Source organism: Strix aluco, chromosome 7 (assembly GCF_031877795.1).
Source record: "Strix aluco isolate bStrAlu1 chromosome 7, bStrAlu1.hap1, whole genome shotgun sequence".
NCBI classification, from domain to species: Eukaryota; Metazoa; Chordata; class Aves; order Strigiformes; family Strigidae; genus Strix; species Strix aluco.
This window is the reverse complement of record NC_133937.1, coordinates 29,243,511-29,270,830: the sequence shown is the minus strand read 5'-3', so window position 1 is coordinate 29,270,830 and position 27,320 is coordinate 29,243,511. Positions and strand designations below refer to the sequence as shown.

Genomic DNA, 27,320 nt, shown 5'->3' with positions numbered 1-27,320 from the left:
CCTTTAGATTAAAAAGCAAGGTCTAAGTGGTGATACGTACATGGGTTATGTCCTGAAAAATCCTCTCCTGAAATATATAAAATCCTCTAGCAATGTATCTCAACTCCATAAGGACAATGCAATCAATCCTCCCTGGCTGTGGTCTCTGCTTATCTCTGGGGAGCCTGCAGATTGAAGACATGTAGATGGGCCTTAATTTGTTTAAGAAACCCATGTCCCCATGTCACCTGGGGTTTCTTTCTTTTTCTTTCTCTGTTACTCTCAGGACAGTTGCTTTATTCTCTAAGCGAACAGTCAGAACACATTTTAAAAAATAATCTATAGGACAAGATGTAACAACAGAGGCCTCCAGAAGATGGGAAATCTGTAACCCTGGGCATAATGTCACTTGTCGAATGAATTATGTTCTGTTTATACTAAAGAAATAAAAGAATTTATTGAGGAAAAGGAGGGAGTATAAGGTAACATTAAAATGAAGGCACTCAGTGAATAGCTGCCTTCAGATAGTTTCAGCTGATATAAATAGGTACACCACTGCTGAAGTTCACCAAATCATAGCAGCTTGCATCAGCAGAGGTGTTTCATGTCCACTGAAACCATTTCTCCTGCACATTCTTATGTCTTCCCAGTGAAGGCCATATTCACATAACAGGGCTCTGCCACTTGTTTAAGTTGCGTATAAAGACCCTGAGTATAAGATGTTCATGCAGCAGACAGTCCCAAGTTTTTCAGCTCCAGGTACAGGGGTAGCTCCTGTTCTATGAGGAACAGATTTAAGCTTGCCTCTCTAGAAATGACACAAAGCCAAAACATTAACTGTCATGCCCCACAGTGATTTGAGGACTTCTCTCCCCTAAACCAATGGATATCCCCTCAGTTCTGTTCTCCCTCAGGTTGGCATTTTGGACAGAGAAAGGACTCACCTGCTGCTTCTGTCTCTGCAGGTCCCCTGGAACATGTTCACTTATCTCTACCATTCGTCACCACAAAGAACAAGGAGGTCAACGCCACGGCAGTACTGTGGCCAAGCCAAGTGGGAACACTTACTTTTGTCTGGTGGTTTGGGAACAACACAGAGGTTTGTATTCCCTATGGACTGAGATCAAAATAATCCTGGAGGATCTGTCTGACTGAGGAGGGAGAAAGGGATCTGGGAATACTTCTAAAAATAGTTACAAAAGAAAAATATAAACTAGAGACTGAGACACTAATGGTGCTTTGACATACCAACACTGAAATGTAGGAACTGCTTTGTGTTTGTTGCTGTGACTTAGCTGTAGGGTTTATTGCCATTTCATGCAAATTACCAAAAGATTTCTCCCTATATTTATATCCAAGGTGGATGTAGTGAACCAAAATGTAGAAGAGTTTGTACTGTGCTTTTCCCCACCTTCCCTTCTTCAGTAATAACAACAAAAAAACTCTGGGGTTTTGATTTTTTTTTAGGAAACTAACCTTTCAAACTGTAGCTTTTTTTATATCTGGAACTGACTTTACATAGCCCTAGAGTTTAAACCTCATTTCTCTGGTGACTAGCAAGGGAAGAGGCTGACATCAGTTCTGTGCCCCCCCCTTAAATACACTGAGCCCAATCCTGAGTCCCCACACTTATGCTAAACCACATGTGCAACAAGACATTATTATCATGTGCTATTGGTGGATAAAATGCTTCCCAACACACCTCCCTGCCTCTGGGCTCTGCTCAGATATGAGAACAGCATGCACCACATTCTGCTGCCTCTGTGCTTGCAGTGTTGGTAAATCTGCACGAGCATTATAGCTGTTATTTTACCTATCTTTGAGGCTGAAGTACTCAGAGACCCTAATTAGTTTATGAGGGAAGAGATTCTCAATAGATTTTGTAGAGCCAAGTGGGACCTTCAACCCCACATGGTTGTCTTCTGTATAATGCAGGTCAGAGAGTTTCATCAGTACCTTCTGCTTTATTTAACTTTTTGTGATTAAGGCAGAACCTGACTTTTTGTTGTTGTTGTTTTGCGCTAATAAATTCCATCAGATGGTAGAGAATTCACTGCTTCTCTTTCTTACCCTCTCCCACAACTATTTCCCCACACCTAATTATCCTGAGCATTGAACACATTGCACTGTGTTTGTAGTCTGAATTTATCTAGCTTCAGTTTCAAGCTGTTGGATCTTGTTATGCCTTTGTGTGTAGATTAAAGAACTCTCTGTACTATCAGAAATCGTCTCCCCCTAGAGGTGCTTACAGGCTGTGATTGTCACCTTTTAACCTTCCCTCTGATCTGCTAAGCTCATAAGTGATCAGAGTTGGTCTAACTCTGTTTTCATTGAAGTGAGAGTTTTACTAGGCTACAATGGCAATAGAGTTTGTCTTAATACTGGGTGCTTTGAAGATCTCACCCAGAGTTCATTAATAAGCAAAAACAGAAGTTAGGGCAGAGACTGCTGAAAGGGGACACAACTCATTGATAACTGGTTGCATAGTAAAGCGAGCGGAGGGGATCTGTGTCCTCTCTAAACACTATCACTTTCCAAAAATGACATCTCCCTGTCTAAGGATAACATGGGAGGACAGCTGAGAAATCTTAATTTGCCTCCTGGTTCTGTCACAACCTCCTTGAGTCACCTTAAACAAATCACAGCTAGATCTGGGAAAGGAGTGTGACACCTGAGCAGTGAGTCTTACAAGCCCTTGTATTAGGAGTGCAGCAAAGATGAACACTTTAACATGGGATCCAGAATGGTCAGCATGCTAAGTGGGAAGGAAATACTGTGTTCTTAAAACTTAGCTCATTTTGAAATGATAGATACCTTACTTTGAGCTTCAGGAGGACATCACCACATGAATCCCTGGGTCCTCTCTAGAAAATTGGCTTCCATGTCACAGGACTTCTTCTAAGTCTTAAGTTTCCAAGCTGGAACTGACACCCCAAACCATCCCAAGAGGCTAGAGAGTCAAACTCATTTTTGGTTTTCCTTACCAGCCAAATTAACTTAATTTCTCCTTTTCTGATACATTTGCAGCCACTGATCACATTGGAAGGGAGCATCACGTTCACATTTTCTGTGGAAGGGATGAACACCATCACTGTTCAGGTCTCAGCAGGAAACACCATTCTTCAGGACACAAAGACCATTGCTGTGTATGGTGAGCTCTTCCCCCTTCATTTCTCATACAATTCTCCATAGTCAAGAGCTAGAGAGCCAGGTTAGCTGGCAGCAACGTGAGGTCTTTATTACAAGATGCTTTGAGTGAGGTTATAAACTCGGTTCCAGAATTATCAGTTCAGCATAACATTTCTGAAGGCCACTGACTGACATTAGTCCAGACTGAGATGATTGCAGAACATTGATTCTCCTTCCCAGAGCCCTCTGCATCTGCTCTATCAATATTTGGTCATCCTACACAATTGCCAAAATGTTACGTTGTATTGTGAGCTGATTTTCCCCCTTCTTGGCCAGCAGAGGCCTCTTAACGCATGCAAAAGCTGCTTAGCTTGAAAGATAAGTCAATGCTGTGTGCTGCAGTTTACGGAAATCTGTACTGATTTGATATTGTACTTGGGTCTCAGAAGCAGTTAGGGCACATAAATATATAGTGTAGATGAGGCCTAAGAACCACTGGGAATCCCAGTTTTAGATGTTTATACTAAGCACATGGTCATAGTGATCAATGTGGGCATCTCTGTTAACAGAGTTTTCCAAGGCTAGTCCTCTCCCCACCTTTATCACTGTCCCCTTCCAGTTAAGATTTCAAGTGTTTGGGACATGTCTATGAGAGTACAATCACAGCTTCTTTTACAGGGCTTGCCTGCTTCAGAAGTCAAGATGGAGGTAGCGTTTCATTTACATCTCCTTTCCAGTGCTATTTATCCACTGAAGGAAGGACTGATCACCTTTTTCGGTTCTGTGACACTTGAGCAGCAAATCTCTCAGATTCTCTGAATCTCTCAGTGAATCTCTCAGTGAATCTCTCAGACACACTGCTGGATTCTCTGACAGTCTGTGCATCACCTGCAGATTGATTAAGCAAAACATGAGCTGCAGCGGGTTTCACTAGGTTCTGCCCACTCGTTTGGCACTAAGGCATTTCAGTCTTTACTCACCATTGTGTCATTGTATCTGCAGAGCAATTTCAGTCCCTGCGGTTATCATTCTCTCCAAACCTGGATGACTACAATCCAGATATCCCAGAGTGGAGAAGGGACATCAGTAGAGTAGTCAAGAAAGCTCTGGTGGAGGTAAGCAATGTGCATAACCTGTGTTAAATTTCTGCTTTGTGCCTACATTAGGATCAGCTGTTCTCTCAAGGTGTCTCTCTGTTTCTACCAAATATAAAAGGAGCCTAGGTTAGTGTTTTAGGCCAGAATCCTAAATTCTAGGTGAAATTATCCCATTCTATAACAATCTGGTGCTCCAGAGTCAGCTTTCAGTTTATTCTTTTTAGTAACAGTGGATTATGTGGAATATTTCTGAGAAAAGGCCATATAGAAAAAAAATTACTTATATTGGCCTATAGCTGTACAAATGTCTTTACTGTTGCATAGCAATTCTTTTAGTGCTGTTCTTATACAGCAGTGTAAAGTAGTGCTATTCTAATGGAATTACAAATATGCTGTAGGAAGTTAAGGAGACAAAAGAAACCCCAATTTTCACTACAGAGAAGAGCACCACAGTAAATTCTTTATGTCTTTCATATAGCATGAGGTTCATGGGTCAGGATTGGATGCTATTTTTCCTGTCAACGCTATGGAGAAGCTCTGAAGCTCCTTCTTTAACTGTGGAACAGAATGTCATAAAAATATTCTTGTGTGGCGGAAGATTTGGATTTCAAACTGAGAGGCTAAGAAAAGTTAGAAGAAGCAGCTGGGGTTTCTCAGCTCAGCAGAAAAATAGAGAAAGGAACTGCTTGAAACAGGGTTTCTGCTTTTTTAAAATAAAGATACTCAGATTTCAAAAGGATAGAAGTCTTGTAGATGTTATTAGCAAGCTTATATGTTTATTCATGGTATCATCTGTGCAGAAAGACTGGAAAGACACTGCAGTAATCAGGTGCACACAAACTTGTCTGGATTGTTTCTGAGATTTTTTTCTTCAATATCCTCAAAAGACAAGAGGAGAGGAGGAAAGGAAAAAAATGAACATTTTTCTGGAGCTTGTTCTTCTGACTTACTTATATCTGTATCAAGTATTCATTTGTCTTCGGGATGAATTTTCAGAATATAAACAACTCAATCAAACAAAAGCCAAAAAGAAAAGGATTATAAAACTACAGTACAAAGGCTACATTCCAAAAGCAAAACAGTGAAAACACAGAGTCTTTTTGTTGTTTGGGAAAAAAAAAATAATAAAAATGGATAGCTAATTATCCCTCTTTATATAGCTATATGATTCACCTTAAACAAGCCTTTGTGAGAAGTTCCTGTAAAAATTGAAGATAAAACCAATAGATTTCTACAGCAATTAAGTAAACTGTATAAAAATGAGTTGAATAACTAAATAATTCAATAGGAAATTATAGCTGTGCTATAGAATTTTTATGAACTTTTATTCAAGTATTACATTCTTATTACAGAGTACCACAGACCTGGATAAAAATTCTGCATAAGAAATTATAGTTCTTTACTAAAATCTGATCTTCTCTCTAAGTAGGGATAATTTCATATTATCACAAAATAGGATATTTTCTATTATAATCATAATTATTTGCTCACATCATTGAGTTACTGAGTCCTGTCTCCCACTTTGGATGAAGAAGACAAGAATGAACTGAGTAGATCAGCCAAAAGCTTACAGACAAAAAAAATAATTCCCAGCCTCTGAAAATGAAGACTTTCCATTAATTGGTAATACTGTGTCTTTTTCTTGACGTCTTAGGACAACCTGTTAGGCAAGCACAAATAATGCAAGCCCCAGCTTCACAGAATACTTGGAAAGAATATGAGACCTTTATGTTGTTACAGGTTTTTTTTCTAAATCCATTTTAAAAAACACAACTGCTCTGACTCTTTGCTTCTGAACTACTAGGGAGAAGAATTAATGAGTTTTAGATCCAGTTAATGTCTGAGAGAGTTGCAAGTCCTGAATCTCTGTGCTGCATCCAGCTGCTGTGGTCTGTCCTTGTATCTGAGGGCACTTTTTTTTTTTTTTCCGTTGAAAGTGACCTACTAAATTCAGTACTTGGAAACTTAAGTTTTAAATCAAAACCTTGAGATTTAAATGCATTTGCTGGATAATCCACAACACAAAGGGACAATGGAGGAAGGTTCAGCAAACTGTTTCTCCTTCTTTTGACTCACAAAACTTCCTGAAGGCCAAACTAGCTCCTTTTCTGGAGAATAACTCTGCAATCTGATTGTGTGATGTCATGGTAACAGCAGCTGAAACCCATGACCAGAGACGACCCTCATAGTGATGCCTGTGGAGTACTTTTTTCTGAATTTGGCTAATTTGCATTGAAGGGAGATTTGAGTTTTAACTGGTTGCTTAAGATTTTCAGACAACAAGACAAAAAATTATAAATTTGCATATTGATACAATCTTTAACACCTAAAGAAAGAAATAAATGGTCTCATTCACTTGTGGAATTGACCCAGGATGTGAACTATGAGAATTTGTTTGGCTGTTGGGATTCAAACTTGATTCATCATCTTCTCTCTCTCTGAGTCTCCACAAGGCTTTTAAGATGTTTTGGCTAATCATACCTCTAAAGTGCAATTCTGCCCATATACCTTGCCCTTTGACATGCAGCTTCTTATCACTGACTAAATGAAGAACCTCAGGGACTAACTTGGGATAGTCAGATAACTTTAAAATAGCTAATTTTAGACAAAGCAAATGGTACATATGCAACTGTTATTTAGGAGCTCCTTTTAGCATGTCTGATTATCACTGTTGCCTTAGGACCCTGCATATTTTACTGGACAACATGGTAAAGTAGCTTAGATCAGGAAATGTTTAATCCCTGACTTTTTACCTGCATTGGTTTTTAACAAGATTCTCCCTGTTGTACCAGATGTACCCTGCAGCACTTGTATAAGTACTGTGATGCCTTAGCAAAGAAGCTCTCAGCATTCAGTGCCATCCCCACTGTTTATCTGTCCATTCTTTGTCTATGTATCAGGCAACAGGTATTGCAAGCAAGCATATTCTAGTCGCAGTGCTCCCTGGTCTGCCCTCTTCTGCCGAACTCTTCATTTTGCCATATCAAGATACCACAGGAGAAAATAAAAGAACAGCAGCAGACCTAGAGCAGGTATTGTGTCTATTACTTGGTGTGTGTGTTTATGCATTTGTGTGTAGATAGATAGATATATATATATATGTGGGATTTCCAAGACAGGTTAGAATGAGTAATTGTGGTACAAATGCATCTGATTCACTGGGGTATAAACAATGACTGTGGTACATGCTACCTCCTCTTTGGGTTGTTTGTTGGTTGGGTTTTTCTTATTGTTGTTTTTCTCCCAAACACTGGAAACAAGCTTTGGAGCTGTGTTTAGGAGTGGAAACTCCCATTTGGGTTCCCTCAGTAATGTTAAATTGGCATAAATTTTATGATGTCCTGTCTCTCCCTTAATAGTTCTGTTCTACTTCATGGAAGTAGGAAGAAAGCAGGAAGGATTTAGGGGATTATTCCTGCCAACATGAACTGGAGTAGCCTCATAAGGCAAAGTTTTTGAGGCTGTCAAGAGTCTAGAAAACATTGGAGGACAGAGCTGGGTGGTAGATCTGGGCAGATCAGAACTTCATTACTTTAAGGCACAGGGATGGGGTTGGATTATCTGCCTGCCCTCTTCATGATGCTGGCAGTGGGGTTCAGCTGCTATGGATTGTTTTTTCTGTGCAAGGCTGAAGCAGGTTATGACAACTGGAGGACAATATCTCACTGCAGACCCTAAAGGTTCTGCCCACCAGGTGGGCCTAGCATGATTGTGACTAAAAGATAAAACACTGTGCTGGGCAAAAATTCTGAAGTCTCTCTCAGCATATTACCTCAGATTCCAGGGGCAAAGATAACTAGCCCTGAGTGGAGCACCACTGTACCTCTGCTTCTCCATACAGCATGTCCGTGGCTCAAGCAGACGTACCCCATGTTGGTATGGGCTATATGAGCATTGGGGTAGAGGGTGTCATCAGCTCATAAATATCAGCCTCAGTGCTATGGTGAAACCCTCAGCATTACTGGATGCCTGCTACTCCACTGGATGCCACAAGGGTTTTAGCTTTTCTCTTTGGATTTGTCCCTCAATTTGTGAATGAGTGAAGTCTTCCTATCAGGGCATGTATCAACAGTATCTTCCCCTTCTTGTATTCCTGTTTTCTAATAACCTTTTCATCTGCCTGTCCTATTATTTGCTGTTGCAATTGCCTCTTGCACTGGTCTAAAGCCTTGTTAGCTTAGCCATGGGCCTCAAACCACTAGGTCACCCATATTCTTAAGCCTTGCTCAGTATCCTTAAACATCATCTTTTTTTGACAAATTACTTTCCTCTGCAGTTTTCACCACCCACATAATAAAAAAGATGGAGATTTAGTGCTCTGCAAACCCTTCCTCCCTTTTCTCCTTCATCCCCCTTTTCCTTTCCTCCATTACAAATTGGCAAAGAAGCCAGTCCATAAACTTTCAAATTTAAATCTGACCTAGCTCCCCTCCGGCACTCAGCAGCCTACTGTATTTTGCCAATTACTCCCTCTCTTTTGTCCCTTTCTATTTTCCCCCTGTAAAATGGAGTCTCTGTGGCTGTGGAGAAAGGAAGCCCTGACAGTCCTCTCATGACCCTTTTTATGGACAAGAGGAAATGTCATTTTCAGTGGGACGTCAGCAGCTTCTCTCTCTGGCATCCTGCAGGGTCTAAACAGTAACCTTTGAAGAGAGAGAAACTATTTGCCATTTGCAGCCAGCTGTTTCTTGTGGAGAAGTATCTCCCCTGCTCCCATCAGGACAATCAGAATGTTTTTCTTAGTAGTCTGTGGGTACTGCATTCCCCTTCCTAGTTACTCCAGTAAAAAATGGCATTGTTTTCAGTGGGAACTGCCTAAGCAGGGCCCCAAAAGGTGTCTCTGCCCTCAGGTCTGAAGCATGTTATGATACTGTTCCTTTTTTGTCATCCATTTGGCCTGTGATCCTTCACTATCCCTTTCCTAAAGTATTTCAGAGCCCATTCAACAGCTTCTCCCTGTGCCTGAAGTCACTGGGATGAGTACTGGGAGCAGATGTTTTTCCTGATGACAGCTTAAGTTGCTTCTTAGGTACTTTATGATGTGCTGTGTTCTTTTCTGGTAGGAACAGAAATCTGTGTTGTGTTCATGAGCAAGCAACAAGCTATTCAAAGGTACATATGTGAATTTGTGTGTTTGCAGGTGCACACTCAAAGGAGTTATATTTCTGGATGACTTTTTCTAATTTGGAAGAGAAACTTCAAAGTATACAGGAACAAAATGGAAATAGTTTGCACAAACACTGCAATGGAATAAGGTTTCTTAAGGAAGCACTTAATTATATAGGTTCCTTTTTTTGTGGTGTCATATTGCACGCAGAAGCTACTCTCCAAACCTGAGACTCGTGGTGAGCCTGTCCAGAGACACAGTGACAAATAGTTTCTGTCCATGGAAAACTTGCAGTCAGAATAGATCAGGTGGAAAGGAGTTACAGAAATTAATGTTTCTATTCTGCAAAAACTTTTGTTTCAGTACACAAGGGAGGGAAAACCTAATGCATTCTCAAAATCAAAAGTTGGTGGAACTGAGTGAACTACCACAGAAGGGCACAAAACCCACCATGCACACTGTAGGCACACATTTAGCAGGAGAATGAAGTGTGCTATAGCCTTCTCCTTCTCTTCCCCTTCTATTAATGCCTCCAAAAGTCGGCATGTATACTTGTGGTCATATGACACAGATGTGGTGATAACAGCCCTAAATCCACCATATTCACATGCCAGGTACCAGAGCAAAGGTATAGGACACTCTGTGGTCCTGATGTTCTGCTCATCCAACCTGGGTTTGAAAGGAAGCCATCTAAATCATGCCAGTGGTGCATACTAAATTTTGTTAGCTAGAACAAGCAAGGCTACGAACAACTGATGGAGTGGGAGGAAGGGAAGAGTGATAGAAACAGTAGCTGAAGAGGGAATTCAAACTACACCTCCCCATGTGAAACTCCTGAAGTTGCTGCAGGCTATGTCTATCACAGAGCATGCATGAGGTTTTTGAGCAACTTGTTTAACCGAGCTGTATTTCATCTCCTGAGCTAGGCCATTATTCTGCCATGGGTATCAATGAAGGGTATATGTGGTTTCATGGACTTTTGCATCTACCGGTAAATCTGATACATATCTAATGACCATGGGGGGCTTACTTTCTTGCTGTTTCCCCTTGAGGCAGATTAAGCTGGTCTGTTTTTATCTGGTACATACTCATTTGGCTTTTTAAGCGTACCTTTGGGTCTCTCTGTCCAGCTGCTCTGTGGTCTCTAGGTACATAATACCCATTGACTTCAGAGACAGCTATATATCCACCGTCCCTTGAAAATCTAGGTCTTAGTTTCCCATTTGTCAGTCTGTAATACTACTCTGTGCCACTCATATGTCTAAACACAGTAAAACCATTCTCAGGTACAGTAATAGTGGGACTGTGGAAGTTGTCCTAGGCCCTGTATCACACTTGACAAATACACATTTCCATGCAGTTTTCCATTAGGGTGGTACATTTGTGTCTCATGCTTTTGTTGAGACTGTGGTTAGATGGTAGATGTCATTTTCTCCTTGAGCTGATGTACCACTCTCATTCAAGTGTCGCAAATTATTCTTTTTGTGTACACACAGTACCAATTATTGTTATATCTGTTTGCAGATTACATTTAGAAATGTGAACTCTGCATTCCTGATATTTCCCATGGGAGACTAAAGCACCTTTTAAAAAGTTTAACTGCTCTTGACAGCTGAAAAAAATGCTATGTATGAGGCTGGGGAAGTTTTTTCAATGTGCAGCATGGGACATTTCCACTTAATACATAAATACAGAATTTCTGAGGACCTCAGATTGCTTGATCCACTCCACTTTCTGTAGTCTGTGTTAAACTTATTCTTCACAGCTTCATAAAAATCAAAAGGCCTTTTCATCCTGCAGAATCCAGAAGTGTTTTGCATATTCAGAAAATCTTGTATTTATGACCAGAATGTTGTGACTTTGCTTTTTTTTTTTTTTAATTGGGTCACGTGGTTCCCCTGCCTTATTTCACAGTAACCGAGGACAGACTACCAACCTGCTTAAAAATGTAGAAATAATTGGCAGTTGTAAAATGCTGCTGTTTGATTTGCATGTTGTCACTGCAACACCACTAAAATATCCTGAATCTTGCAAAAACAGCCACTCAGAGTTACCATTGGCCACTTGGGCTGGCATGCAGTTGTTAACACCATTTATATGGACAGGCTTGGTGAATGTGATGATTACAGAATTCAGATCTGCCGCTTCAGAAGCACTGAATTCTTTTTCTTCAGTGAAGGGCAAACCTCTAATTAGTAGCATTTCAAATAATTTTAATTTTCAGCACCAATCCAATTCAAAATGAATGAGAGGTAGGAAGGTATTCTACTTACAGTTCAGTAGAGGGCAGTCATACAAATACACAGATATGATTACTTAATTTATTTCAGTGTATGGTTTTACTCTATAAGAAGATTCTGAAGGGTTATCTTTTTATATATGCATTTAACAAATTCTCTTTTCTCCATATTGTTTGCTAGTGGGGGCTTTTTGTCAAACATAGCAAATGTGTCACCTGTTAGTCAAGTGAGATGTAAGCAGAAGATACAGGAGAATTCAGGTTTCAGTGTTTTCATGCATTTCTCTTTAGTTCTCCATTTTCATGCCTTTACCTTGTCTATTCAAAATAACCATAAAAGCAGAATGCAAAAAAGATGTAGGAGCAACTAGTTAATGACATTTGAGGCCATTAATCTTTTCTCGGAAAAGAGCTATCGGCAGCGTAGCAAGCATGATGGAGACTTTGGCAAATGGCAACACCAGCTGTTTGGTAGCCAGCGGTGCTCAACATGTTGCAGCTGTGGCCAGTATCTGTATCCAGCCAAAGAGATGGGAAATGACATGGATGACTGAATATCAAATGGGCAGTGATGAACTGAGGAGATTAAATACCTCTGGTGAATTTAACACTACAGAGAGTGGCATTCAGGAAGCCTGTTTTTAAGGATTCTTTCCTTAAAGAGATTTAGTTTTACTTCTGCTTTATTTTAGATGATGGAGCTTCTATCTTTTTTTATACTTTTTTTTAATCCACCTTCCTAAGCTTTAGTGTTTTAGCATATTTACTTTCACTACCTTCCTTTCCTCTGATGTATTTCAGATGTACCCATCACTGAAACATTTTAGCAACAAGATCATGATGGTGAACACCTTCAAATCTTACAGAAGATGGTGCCAATCAGTCCTGGAAATTAAATTCCAGGAAGAGGGGTAAATCATCAAGTGTTTACTAGAAGAGATTTTTTTAACATCTGTACCTTTATATGTAGACCCAAGTCTTCCACTGGGTGCTTAGGGAAGGTTGGGCCAGTATTTAAGAAGTAAAGGCAGGTGGGGAGAGAATGGAATAATATAAACCAGAAGACCTTGTACCAAGGGGTTTTTTCCTTAGCCAGCTTTTCTTTATCAGCTGCTTGTGTGCTGTAGAAGAGGCTGTCTATATATCTTGTCTTAATATCTTTGAGTTAACTCGTGCCATGTGACTATCTCGCCTTCTCATCTTTTTCTCAGTGTATAGAACAGCCCTTAGTTCTCAAGACTCCTTCTGTTCACCTTTGTTCGTCTAAAGTGGATCCTGGCTTTTATGTCCAGGATCTCTCTGGGTTCATATCTGCTGGTCAGTTCTTGTCCCGGAGTTAACCACAGGAATGTCCTGCCTTGTGCTCTCACAGTATCTCTGGATACTAATGGCAGCTTGAATTTAACATCTTTCATTAAAAGATCTCAGGAAATTCCTGTTGGACCCTGTAAGTCAGTGATTACGCTCTTCTCAGTGCTAAGGCAAGCAAACCTTCATGTGGAGTAACCAAGGTTATACAGGGTGACTGGCACAGTTTAAAGTAATGCACATTTGCTCTGATTCCTGATTCACTTTTGTAGTGCTGATTCAAGTTTCTTCCTACCAATCAATGTGCATAATTCTTTCCTTAGTTGTTTATTGATTTACTCAATGAATTGAAGTGTAGCACTCATTAGTTGAGATCTTTACACAGTATCTATAAAATTATCTAGATTCCTAGCTAGTACATACTGGCACAGTTGAATCACATTCAATTAGTCTAAACCAATTTACACCAGAGGTTTCAAAATTCAATGAAGGTATAGGAAAATGCCCTTCTGAGTAATAATTCTGTTTCTTGGTGCACATGGTTCTTTCACAGTCCTAATTCTGACAAAATGCTAAGAGAAGCCAAATTAATTTTTATTTTGTTCCATTTTTAAATCGGAATCTCTTTTTTTCCTGCACAAATTGACTGTTATTATTATTCATTATATGTCCTTTGATGAAAAATGATACATGAAGAATGGTTTCTATTACTGAATTATTTTTGCACATCATGCTTAATTCTGCAAATGAAGCAGATAAAGTCAATGAGGCTCAGTTAAGGACCAAAACTAATTCTGAAAGCTAATTATTTTCACAAGGGAGACTCTTGAAGACTATAAATTAGGAGGTTGCTATTCTAAGAAGTTTTGTCTTCAGTTGAGTTGCATCTCCAGGAGTGAGAGAGAAGCAGGGATAGGCCTGAGCCCAACCTGTTCCCCAGCTGAAGGTCTAGCTGTTCAATTGGAACTGCATAGCTATTTTTGAAACAGGCCAAAGTACTTTGATGTTTCCTTATCTGCTTTTTAAGCAAAAGTGCATCCACGGTACCACTTGAAAACCAGAAATAAAGGGAGGCACAAGACCCAAAATATTTTCCATTGAAACCTTTTCATTACCTCAGTGACTGAGATCAGCCTTTGTGTGGAGATTTACTTCAAAGACATTTTACTAATGTTGTAAACAAATTATATGAGTCAGAACCACTCCTGGGTTAAAGTCTGATAACCTGTGATCCACTGAGCTGGAAATGGACTTGATGGAATAAGGCAGAAAAGCCACTTTTCCAATCTCAAAGTAAGTGTCCTGAGTGATCTGTGGTTCACAGATCCCCTTGGGACCATGTGAGGACCAGAAACATTGTCAGGTCCAACTTTGGAGAGCAATGTCCAATCCCAATGTGAATTTGGCCTTTTAGCTGTGTGTAACCTGCTTGTTGACCTCCAATACTGACATTTGTAAACTGTTGTGTATGCTATTTCAGATCATTTTTAGTACAGAAATGCATTTTTCTCCTTCTTTCTATACTGTCTGTATGTCTATTTCAAAGAGAATCTCACTTTCCATGTAAAGAGAAATGAAAATATTGTACTAAGCAAGCAAACATTTTAAAAACATGTCTGAATGCATCTGTTCTTCCCTCAGAAGTCTGTGTCAGGAATCTCCAGAGCTGCCTGAGGAAGGCAGATGTCTGAATCTCTCAAGAACTTTTGGCGCTTTTGAAGGTCTCAGGCTGTTATTCATTTTTTGACTCGTTCAGATTCCGTAAAGACCCTGACAAAAAAGCTGCACCCAAAAAGCTGCTGGGAGAGCATATAATTAATGGAGCCAAGGAAATATGCTGTATAGTTTGAGCAGTGTGAACAGTTGCTACCTGTTTTGACACTGCATATAGTCTTGAAACAGTGATGGCTATTTCAAGCTTCTGCTGAGATACCGATGGTTTCAGGCAGAAATCATTTTATTCTGAGTTGCCTTTGTACAGGATGGTGTCAATGAAGTTCTAATTCATGATCAGGTAACAATGCAATACAGTAGTAATAAACTTCATTTGTGACTTTCTTTCTGCCTTTCTTCCTTTTTTGTTACTACTTCACTCTCACAGTCTCTCGTCTTCCTATTATTCCTTTTCATCAGCTTGCCAGACAAGAATATTGGTTAAGCTTTCTCTCACACACTCAACTTGCATGCTGGGAGGCTGCCATAGCATCTCTCAGCTGTAATGGCCCTGCTGGTGCTGTTGTTTTGCCCTTTTCATTCTGCATTGCAGGAGTCTTCAGGCAGGCCAGGTGAGATCTGTGTTCCTTCATTGTCACTGCTGCCCACAAAGTCTCAGGTCCCTTCTCATGCAGACTTTCTTGAGGTTATCCTATTCTTCCATTTCTTGCCCAAATCCTTGATGAAACTATTCTCCAATACTAGATAACAACATTTGCTAGCTGCATTCTCCATTACCCATCACATTAAACCTCTTTTTGTATATAAGGCATCAAGTATGGTTTTTACCTCTATTTTCCTGGCCGTTTTGTGCAGCTATCACAATGTGTTGAAGAGGAATGACACAATGGGGTTGGCTCTTTTCTTCAGTTTACTGCCTCGTGGTTGCTTTTTTTCATAGGTTCAGCTGCCCCAGCAGCATCAGGATCTCAGAGCACAAAGGAAGATAATTCCTGCAGGGGTATGCAGGAGAGTTGTTAGGTCATGTTTGGTACTGGAAATGGCCAGGATGATATTTTCCCCATTATTTCCATGAGCCATTAATGTACCTGGTTTACAGCATATCGATCTGCATCTGTTGCTCCAGTTTTAGAGATGAAACGCTCTTTATAGTCATCAATCTTGGTTATTAATATACTCAAATTCTTAAAGAGGGATATAATTTGCTTCTCAGGCTTTCTTCGTGTACTGCACTTCTTTGTGTTACCATCCCTGCTGCTCTGAGCTCAGCAGATGGCTCTTTGTAAGCAGGGGCTATTTTTTCTTGCTACTGGAAGAAATGTATTTACTGCTTATTCTGGCACCCATTAAAAAATTGTAAACTTTAAAGAGATATATTAAAAAATATAAATAAAATGCCTGTAAGAGTTATTGCCAAATTGATATTGGACCAAAGGCACCTATTCAAGTGATCGGCAGCCAGAAATGAAGTGTATAAGCCAAGAGTATTGAAAGAACCATTAAGAATGTTAAAAAAATAAAAAAGGCAGATAAATCTCATACTGTGATGAATGATAGCCAAGGAACATCTAATCATATCTGGGTAGCATTTACTGAAATAACTCAACCAGACAAAAATGAAGAACATGAAAAAGATGGTGTAAAAATTATTGGAATGTTCTTTTTTCTGACAATTTTTCATTAATCTTCAAGAAGGAATAAGGATTTATTTAAAACAAATTAAATTAAGTGGTGAGCACTAGAATACGGTTCCTCTTGGTATGGCTATAAAAACACAACGTTCTCAGTAACTGCATATTAAGGGTTATGGGGTGGGGGTGTTTTTTTCCAGTTTTCCAACCACCTCTCCTTAATAAACCAACATGCAGAACAGCAGCTATGTTCAACTGGAAAATTGCTCACTGCTGCAAGAAAATGTGAAATACATGGAACATCTAGCAAATGAACATACAAAAGACACACAACAAACTGTCAACACCATGTCTATAGGCTTCCATTCCTTGATTAATCTATGTGAATTTTTTGCTTTTAATGGCAACGTGCCTGGAACTTCTTAGATATAATTAAGAGTGATATGGAGAAAGTGGCTCTGTACATATTGTGATGAACTGACTTAAAAAAAGGAATGTTTACCAACAGATTGGACTAAAGCTTCACTTCTTCACTGTACAAATGTCGATTTTATTGGATCTTATCTCAGCAAATGCTCATCTTTCCAGTTGTGTCCTTTAAGGAGGAATAGCCTGCTTCATTTCTGCTAGATCTCTGTTGTTGTCATCAGAGTTATGGCAAGATAATCTAGTGATCTAAAAGCTCTGTGGAATGTCTCTCCCATGAATGAGAAAATAAAAGAGCATGTCTCTCTCTGTGTAACCCATAAGAATAGGTGGAACATGCATTTTGTTTAAGCCACACTCTGTAGTCAGTAAATACTTCCAGATTCGAGCTGGTCTGGTATATACTTAAGGATTAAGTATGTACTAAGGATTAGGGAGCAGCTGGCTTGAAACTCAGAGCTGGATCAAATGAAATTTAGTTTTAGGACTTGAAATTTAACTGCAAGCTGGGGTAAGGATTTAAACTATTCATTTTGATTCAGGTATATCACGTGTTATGAACATGCTCTAAGATCATGGAGCTGTCCACTTAATGAGCAAAAAGTTATTTGTTATGAGCAAATGAGTGTTAACAATTGAAATGCTTCTCTTTGCTTGAATAGTAAACAGAGTTCACTGATGTACTGTTGCTGGCTGGTCCTGCAGACACTTACACATGTGGGTGTAATGTTCCTTTGGGGCTCAATTCCTTTTTGCTGCTGGGCCACTCCTACAGAGATGTAACAGGGCACCTTGTTACTATCAGTCATTGCTAACCATACAGATACACTCTGGACATAGTACTGGCAGATGTGTTCAGCTTTCACAAACTCCCTCGATGTAAGGTGATGCGAAATTGTGCTTGGAAAGTCTGACGCTTCTGCAAAATCTTTGCTTTGCATGCAGCTCCATTTCCTACCCACCTATTGACAATCTAAATCAACGATCAAGAGAATTTCTTATTTTCTCCTTTTTTCCAGATTTCAGAAACACTGATCCAGAAACTGAACCAAAACCTGGTCCATTTTGAGTTGAAGCCAGGGGTTCGAATCCTTGTCCATGCTGCCCATTTAACAGCAGGTCAGTATCCTCTTTCTGTATACACCCTCTCTGTTGCTGCATAGCACAGCAAGCAATATATTCCTTGATGGTAGTAGTGTGCTATCAGCTGTATTTTAAACATTTTTTATGTCACAATAACAATTCAGTGTATGGACAGACATTAAAATGCCTGCTCCACCTCCCCTTTCTCTTTCATGTCAAAAAGATATAGTGGCTTTTGCACTTACAGCTAAACCTTTTGTTTACTTATGTGCAGGAATTTGCAGTTGTTGGAAATGCAGTATAAGTAGCAGTAGAAATGTGTACTTCTTGGTTGTTTCTGAACTATTCAACAGCTAAGCAGCACCATGGCATATTCAGTCTGGATCACACAGTGCAAAGGATACCAGCTAGCCTTGGATATATCAGATATTCTTGAGTCAACGAACATTCAAAGCAATTGAGCAAAGTTCAGAAGTTGTTCAGCAGTCTGAAAGACTAGAATCAATTTATATATGCACAAACATAAGATTAGGCAGTTCGGACTTCAACTAATGCTATCTCAAAATGCGTCATCTCCAAAGTCCTGATATTTAATTACATTCATCTCTGTCTATTATGTATGCTAAACCCCCATTTCACAGCACAGGTCCTATTTAACTATTACAAGAGATAGGACAAACAAATCCGTGCTCAGGATTCTTAGGAATTCCTTTTCTCCAGGAGCTGCTGATAACTCTGATCAGTCGGTATCAGCTTCTTTTACTAACTTGCAAACTAAAAGTCTCAGTTCATTTGCGTCAGCACACTGCTCTCCAAAAAGCTTTTTATGGTATGAACGGGTCTGCCCAAACTGGTGTCAGTCCACGTGCTGCCTCGTCCATAAAGGGAAGAAAAAAAAAAGGCTCTTAACAAAGGGTGTAATGAGACTGCATTTAAGTCCCTCCAGAAGACAGGCTTGGTATTTGCAATATTTCATTTTTCCTAAGCAGAACTTGCTAATATCTGCCCTGGGAATATTGCTGCATATTTCTTCTTTCCATTAGCTGTGGAACAGATGATCAAATGCTTACTTTTAGACATGTTAGAACCAAAAGAATAAAAAAGCAGAGATGCAGCACAGCTGAGTAATCTCTAAGGAAAAAAAACAAACCACACAACAGCTTGAGAAGTCAGTGTGTTTGATTTTTTTTTCTCCTGTAAACTGTAAAAAAAAGTAATAGACATTGACACAAAAGAATTGCGTGACTTTACATTTAAGATTTAAATTCATATACATTTTAGATTTAAATTCATATATGTTTTACATAACAGTTGTTATCAGAGAAGCAATCCTTGACCTGAATTTTCAACTATGACCAGTGTTACTATATTACTTTCAGAAAATGTTCACTGCCTATCTCTTAAAAGAAGTGTATCTGAAAGCATCTTAATGTGAGCTTCAAACGTGTAGTTACCGGCAATTGCTCATCATTTTTGAAATTTGTTTCTGGGCATTTACTCTGCCAATGCACATGGCTGTTTTCCATTTTGGTCAATGTTCATTAAAGTCAAGATCAAATCCCAAATGAACATTTAGACATGACTGCTCTGACCCTGAATATCCTGTAGGCCTTTTCTAAACAACTGTAATTAGAAAGAATCACGTTTGATGTTCCTGGGAAAGGCTCATCTTTACCTCTTCCTACTGAAGAGACATTCCTGATTTCATGTAGTGGAAACAGTTGACATTTAAAATCACATATCTAGGCCTGCCTTTAATACAAGATGAATTTGGATCCAAGTTTTGTGCTGTATAGGAACCTCCTGCAGCTTCTTGGAGAGGAATTCTGGGCATCTCTGCATGAGGGAGGGCATAGGGTCCCCAGCTGCACCTTCCATGCTCATAGCTGGCTAAAAGCTGGGTAGCTCCAGTCCTGAAGCCATAGCTAGTGGAAGTATTGTAGCACTTTTCTGGGCTACTAAACCTTGTCTGCTGCCCTGAAGGAACCAGAAGGCAGGGTCTATCAGTGTGGCATTCTGCCATGCTAAATAACAGTATGGCCTCTGGGCACATGCTGAAGATTGTGAAAGGGGAACAACATTGTCAAAGATGCACACAGGTACAAAGATGGGTTTGTATAAGGTCTGTGTCCTCTGCCTACCCAAGGAATCATAGAAGGCTGCCAGTACAGTCAGAATTTTAAAAATTCCGCTATTACTAAAGACAACAAGCAAGTCAGCAAACAAAATATTAGTGACAGGCAGTGCAGAATACTGAAGATGTCCTTAGAGTGAAGGCAGAAAAGATATTTCAGAGAATAAAAGCAGAGAGCTGGGAAGTGAAGACAGGCAAGAATTAAATCCAAGTTCACTGCTGGCTTACTACATGGTCTTTAAAAAGCTGCTTGCTTTCTCAGTGAAACAGGGATATTTATCTAGTTCCCAGAATAATAAAACAACGTTCTTGTAAACATCTAAGATGCAGAATTCTTTGCAAATGCAGATTTTCTCAGAAATAAGTAATGTCAGGCTGAGCCTGTATTTGAAGAGTATCCTATGAGAAGATCAGTCTTGAATTCCAGTTGTTTGGTTTTTTACCATTCTGGAGCATAAGTCAAAGGGCTTACAGGTATTTGAGCCTTCTTCCTGCTGCAGTCAGTGAGTGTCCAAGTGGTTTTAAGCTCAGTTCCATGCTGGCCTATTTCTTACCGGCTCAGGCTGAGGCAGAGGGTGCTTGGCTTAGACATGCTATGTAAATATACGATCTTTGTGCTCACTGAAAATGCACATTTTTATTTGTATTTACACACACACCAGGAATGAGTATTTTTTTGTCCATAATAGATGCAAACACTCATTTGTCCTGCAAGGTAGGCTTTGGTTGTACTTGTCTTTGAAGCTGCTGGTGAGATGTGAGTGATTGCTGTAACTGGCTTCACAGTTTCCTATAGGAATATTACAGGATTTTGTCTCTTGCAGAAATATGATTCAGTAAGAATGCAAAATGAGCCTGGACTGCCAAACTAGATATTAAAAAGCCCAGAGAGCAGCCACTGTGAGGTCTTTGAGGGAATATGGCTCCTTATCAAGCTGCAGAGGTCATGACTCAGCACCCTGTTTAAATAAAAGGCCCAATTTCATTACATCAAAACTTGGGAATAGTTTAGAATTTTACAAAATGCCAAAAGAGAGATTTACTTCAGTGCTGAAAACTATTGTTTTGGTTGTCAAAGAAGAAGAATTGTCCTTTTCAAATCCAAGCTTTTATGAAAAATTAAATAAAAAAAAGCAGGGAAACCTGGAACACAAGCCAGCACCAGAAGCAGTCCCTAGCAAACACAGTCCAGGGGGATGCACACGGCCCAGAGGTGCTGCTCTGGTCTCTGGTATCCCTTCTTTCCCAGCCTTTTCACTATGACTCTGTGTTGGACTCCAGGCATCTATGAGCTATAGTTGACTGAACCACAAAGCTCAGCGTGTGTTTTTGTAAGTGCACACATATGTATACATATGCCTACATCTATGTTCCCATGCCTCAGTGCACATGCATGTTCCTGTGTGTGTGCCTGGTCATGCACAGCAGCAATTTCTGCAGCAGAAGAGCTACAGGGAACAAAAGTGCAGGTATCTAAACCAGCTTGGAGTGGATGTTCAAGTAGGACCTGTAGAAATGAGCCCCTGTGTGTGTGTGTGTTGTATGTGAGCATGTGCATTCCCTGGAGCACAGAAGAATGACAGGCGTTGGCCTCGGCACATTTCACACCTCTGTGTTCTTTGTTCAGACCACACTGGAGGATGGATTAATTTATGGCAATTATGGACAACAGATTGCAATCCATTCATCATGTTATTCTTCCTCTCATGAAAGAAAAACCAACCAACGTCCCCAACCCAACAGACAACAACCTCAACTCTAAGGCAGAGTAAAATATACCAGTACACAAAGAAGTTAAACAGCTCTTTATTAGCAGACTCTCATTGCAGCATTATAACAACAACACTGAGTGATGCTGAGCCTGAACTGGTGGGAGAGCCACTTTGTCATCCCACAGAACTGCAGAGACCCACAAAATACAGCCACAAAGGGGACAGAGTGGAGATGTGTGAGGAATGCATAGTAACAGATCATTTCACCCCGGTGCCTTACCTTCCTGAAGATAGCCTGCTTGGTCTGGGAAGAATTTTTTTCACTTCTCTTCATAAATTTTGGCTTTATCAGGCTGGGTGTGACAGCTGAAAACGTGTGTGTATGTGATGTGTGTGCCTGAGTAAGCATTTGCTTGTGCGTGCATGTTTTCTTGTGTCTTCTGGCTTTAGTTTAGGTTGGGTCTATTCAGTGCATGTGAAGGAGGGGCAAGGGAAAAAGGATGTGTATGACAGTGGTTCAAGTTAACTTTCACTGCCTTGCAGAGGAAGGCACTACATGTTCTGTGTGTAATGCCAGATAGAGACAGTCAGTGAGGATGTATCTGCTCTGTGTGTTAGCTCTGTGTAATGGCACAGCTATAGCTGCATGTCTGTCTAGTGTGTTTTATTAGTGTCTGCATGAACAACTAAGACTACTGGACCTATGTGTGTCCCTTTTTGGATGCTAGGTGTCTTTCTGTTTGTGTGTGTGCACATGAGTGATGGAAACTCTATTTGATAGAATTTACTTTGTATTTCTGAGAAAGCCATGCTTCTGGCTGTTTTGTGTGGCCTTATTTTGCAAGGGACTATGAAAAGGTGGTAAGCAAAACTTTGAGAAGAAGCACAGAGAGACTTTTTGATTGATTAGGGTTGGTATTGATGTGGGGTTTTTTTTCTTGAACCTGTGCACTCTCTTGCATGGAAGGTGTGGGAGAGAGAGCAGGGCACCAGGGAAGAGTAGAATATGTTCAGAAGCATAGGAAAGGGATAAAGGAAGAAACTGAAAATGTCAGAGGTGTGAGAAGATAAGGCATGGATGCTGAGGCAGTGTCTGTGAAGGGCACTGCACTTCTGGTCAGGAAGTAACAGGACTGCGCAGAGAACAATACATTTGGTGAGCATCATTGCTACAGTAAAATTGAGAAGCCAGTTGCTCATTGTTCACAATGTATTGTGAGCTACCCAAACTAACTCTAAGCAAAATAGAAAGTCAACATGACAAGTTAGCCCATGGGTAGCTCCGGGATCGTCCAGAAAATGCGAGTTTTGGTATCCAAGTGACTTCATTTGCAACTACCTTAGTAACTGTCTGCAATATGAGACAGTATGTGTCAGGCAGTCCTCTAACAGACCAGAGAAGAGAGGCCTCTAAGGAGAAAGCTATGGGACTTCACATCAGGGGGTAGGTTGAGCACTACTGGTGGTCTGAACTGAGGTTTTTTCCCAGGTGGATTAAGAAAGGGAGAGAAGCCCTGGAGGCATGTGGACAGATGAGGCCTGCTACACGTGCAGTAAGGGGAGAATGAACTATGTTTCTGGAGGGAGAAACTTCCACTCCAGGCTGGGGGTGGCTCTAACCTTCTCCCCCTCTCTTGCAGCTCCTCTGGTGGACCTCACTCCCAGTCACAGCGGTTCAGCTATGCTGATGCTCCTCTCTGTCGTTTTTGTGGGACTAGCCGTGTTTGTAATCTACAAGTTCAAAAGGTATGACCCTCCCTGAGCCATTTCCTTCTCCCTGTTGCTGCCTTACACTGAGGTGTTTGGGTTTTATTTTGCTGGGTTTTCTTTTTTGCAGTGATTTGTTTCTTGGTTTGTAAAAGCTGATACTACATCATCTTCCAGAGTACCCCACAATGATGGTTTCTGTTAATGTTTTAGGAAGATTCCTGGCCTTAATATATATGCACAGATGCAGAATGAAAAAGATCAAGAGATGGTCAGTCCAGTCAGTCAGAGGGAAAGCATACCTAATGTCCCTCAAAGTGAGCTGATGAGCCCTGAGCAACTAGTAGATGAGAAGTTGGAAGTCCAGCCCATAGGTAAATAACTTGCAGCATCCCGCAGCTGGTCAGACTCTGACATAATTGGCTAACCCTTTTCTCAGCCTCCCCCCTCCCCATATTCCTGCATACTCCTCCTCCCATCCTCTTCTGCTGCAGCATTAGTTTTGCTACAGGAAACCTTGCTAACTCTTTGCTCTCCCTCACTGCCATGTGATGAAAGGGAGGGGAAAAACTTTAGGCTTTTTCTCTCTTCTAGTTGCTCTGTGTAGATCCCCTCCCCTTCTTAAAAATCCCGCCGGCACTTAACTTGCGCTATGAGGCAATTTAATTTATTTTGCTGGGGCTGATATAGTTGCAGGGCTAAACCCCACATCCAGGAGCACTCTCACCTGGAACATGGAGGTGAGCAGGTGATTTGGTAAGTCAGATCTAAAAGCTAAAATATTCATTGATGTTTTGACTGCTGTGGCCTTTGTGCTGTGCCAGACCTTGTTGACAGCACCAATGCTAGCCTGGCTGATTCCCAGGGAAATCAAGCAAAACCTGGGATCTCAGCATTGGACAACTGGGTGGGTTTGCCCTCAGGCTGATTTCTCCCACAGACCTCTGTAGTTGAAAATTTGCAAAGCAGACTTTCATAGGACCTAAAGTGAAAAGACTTTAAGTGGGCATACTGGCATCAGTCACACATTTGCTCATGCTTATATGTTTTCTGTTACCCTGACTACAGTAAAAGTGTTGGGACAGAGCAGGGAGGTTTCAGCCTGGAGACATGTTCTGCTAAAGCCAGCATTGCTTGGGCATTGCTCAGGCATTGCTCAGCTTCACTTGTGAGGTGACAATTCTGCAGGCCCAGACCAGAGGTACAGTACAGGACCCCTGCAAATAAGGGCATGGACCTATTTTAGAGGAATTAAAGTTTATAGCTGTTTTGACTTAGACAGGAGTGAAGCATAGTTGTAACTGAGATCCCTTATTTGCACAATTTCCTCAGCTTAACCAAACCTTAGATCCCACCTGAGGATGTCCCTAAAATGTATGGGAGTTTGCTAAAGCACGCTTGGAGTCATAGCTGCTGCAGAGAGGGAGCAAGGAGAAGGGCAATTAAAGGAGGGAATGTGATGTGCTAAGATTGTGGCCTGTGAAACAACATGGGAGGAAAAAGAAGAAAGTCTCTTGATGAAACTGATGTCTAAGCTGGAAGCCCCACTGCAATCAATACTGATCTCTCCTCACCTGTTCGCTAAGGAGAGCTCTGGTAGCTATTAAAAGCTTTTAAGCAGCTATTCATCAGCAGACCTGGACATCCCTGCTTAGCAGAACACAGGATGGAGTGAGGGGACCAACCTTCCCATGTGGTGTTCCCCATACAGAGCAACCCCAGGCCACAGTCCAGAACCCAAGGAAAGGAAATGCAACCAAGGTAGTCTGGACAGAGGACTTCCAAAAGGCTTGTGGATCACCAAGAGGTTTCAAGCCAAGACCCGGAGCGGTGGGTCCTAAACTTTAACAATTCTTTTTTTTCTTTTTTCTTTTTTTTTTTTTTCCCCCAGAAGCCTCCAAGGCAAAATTGCTGTAAGATGCTAAGGGAGAAACACCCAATTTCAGGTCAGGAACTCTCTTTCTAGAGTTAGATGGGCTTTGAGCTTCCACTTTCTAAAAGAATGTAATGACCGTGGTTCATGCTGTTCCAGGGATAGGGAAACACATGTTTTCACAGGTCACTTTGAAGTGGAAAGAGTCAGTCACCTGATAGCTCTATTCAGTGTACCTTCAAAACTGCTCTTGCTGGTGTTGGTAACTAAACCCTGGGAGCCTCTAGGATAACAGCAGTCAAAAGCTAATTTTGGGGGTAGGTTTTCATTTGGTGCAACTATAGCATTTCTGGCTTTCTACAATAGCCACCATTTTGTGTGATTCTCAGCTGTGCTACTGGACACTGTATTAAACTAGAAATTGGTCTTTTATAACTCTTTGATTTGCACCTGTAACTACACTAGCGAGCACAAAAGGTAAATGTGGGGGATACGTAGACTCAATTCTCTATCAAAATGAATCAGTCCAACAAACTTCCTAAGAGTGTTTTTCTATCCTGTCGGTAAGATGAATGAGGAAACTGAATCAGAGCTCATTGACAAAATGAGAAGGTCTGGACCTAGGTGTGAACAGAATAGAAAGTGCAAAGGCTCTCCACTCTTCTATATAACCACCTCATCTGTTTCTGGAAATCAGCAATTTCTCTTTTAATGAGTTTTCTTTCTTTTGGGAAAACAAAGCAAGACTGTAATTGGGTGTTTCTCTTTTGTATGCTTGTTCAGAAGCCAGGTTTGTTAAACCCCTTTGACTAACAATCAGGGATCCTTCCTTGGAGGAATCTGTATGAATGTCCCTGGATCATTTAATTTTCTTTCCTAACTCTGGAAACAAAAAAACACAGTTCCAATTTTCTGGATGTGCGTGGTTTAGGCTCCTCTTTTGCAAATGCAAAGCTTAAGGTTATTTATGAAATCTCCAACACCTTATCATTGCAAATGAGTTACACATTTCCTCTGAGGACCTCAATCCCTCCTTCCCTCTACCCCTCTGCTCTGGCCTCTCCCTTTTCTGTTCAACATGGGTGAATCATCTTTATTAGCGAAAGAACAGGACATCACCTTCAGTGTTTTGAATGACAAGAAAACATTTCTGGGAAGAACATGTCAGTCTGGAACAATTGAATCCCAAAGCCCAGCAGGGTGATACCTTCAAACATCTTCCTTGGCTAAATGCACTTGTTATTTACTGACTCTTACATTTTTCTTTCTTTGCCACAGGAAGTATTTCCACAGCTGCTGAGCCCCAGAGCACAAAAGAAATCCCTACCTATGTAAATGGTTGAATTGAGGACACCGATATATCTCTATATCTAAAAAGAGGAGAGCTCACTGCATTTGGACTTTTTAATTCTTCAGATGACAAAGGGTTTTTAGCTTTAAGCCTGTGCATGTGGACATTATACTGAGACCATAGTGGAACTGCATTGTACAGGTGTTCAATTTTAGTGGGGGGTGGGGGGAGAGGAACTGGTACCACTATTCACTTCTACAGCCCTTCCCCTCATCCCTCCACTCTCTTTTTTCTGATCTGTATCTAATTTGTAGAAAATTCATAATGATATAGGCCAAGAATATGCATGGGGGTCTCTTCTTTAGGGAGAGGTGTGGGCTGGGATGTGGGGGGAGAAGGGCTGGGGGAGGTGGGAGGGGGGGGTGTTTAGGGTTCTTGGCTTTAGATTTAATTGCTCTTTTAGCACTTTGGGCTGCGGGAGGGCTAGCCGCCCCAGCAGACTTTCATAGGACACACAAAAAAAAAATCACACTGGAGTTTAAAGGCACTGAAAATATTCTTGGTCAATCTGTTTTGTCTTTGTTTGGACTCTGCCCTTCATTGCTCTTTCTGCAGCTGCTGCCTGTGCCTCATGGCTGTGAGGAGACTGAGTGCAAGTGTGGGTGATCCCAACTGCAAGGCCAAGCTCTTTCTTAAACAGCTTTTTTAGCCCGCTCACACCAAGGCATCCCACTGATAGCACCATTGAAAGATAACTTTTTGCCTCCTAACCTTGAGTGGAACAGAACTAGCATGCGTTACAGGCAGGAAGGTCTGTCTATACTGCTGTTGCAGGAGGTTATTGCCAGCATGAACTCACACTGTACTTTATACCAGCCTTACACCTTCATTTTTGGCTAAGAGAAAGCCCTAGTAACACCCTCAGCTGTA

The 27,320-nt window shown here is 40.8% G+C and overlaps 1 protein-coding gene across 1 annotated transcript in view; it reads left to right on the top strand.

Moving 5' to 3' along the window:
- LOC141926073 (VPS10 domain-containing receptor SorCS1-like) overlaps positions 1-26,730 on the top strand; it is a 297,323-nt gene extending 270,593 nt beyond the window's left edge. The window contains exons 20-28 of the mRNA XM_074831226.1: positions 945-1,078; positions 3,007-3,130; positions 4,111-4,223; positions 7,106-7,237; positions 17,610-17,709; positions 23,160-23,265; positions 23,440-23,600; positions 24,938-25,056; positions 26,378-26,730. Coding sequence (XP_074687327.1) covers positions 945-1,078; positions 3,007-3,130; positions 4,111-4,223; positions 7,106-7,237; positions 17,610-17,709; positions 23,160-23,265; positions 23,440-23,600; positions 24,938-25,056; positions 26,378-26,434 — 1,046 coding nt within the window. The 3' untranslated portion in view covers positions 26,435-26,730. The remainder of the gene's footprint in view (positions 1-944; positions 1,079-3,006; positions 3,131-4,110; positions 4,224-7,105; positions 7,238-17,609; positions 17,710-23,159; positions 23,266-23,439; positions 23,601-24,937; positions 25,057-26,377) is intronic.
- Positions 26,731-27,320: the final 590 nt, after the last annotated feature.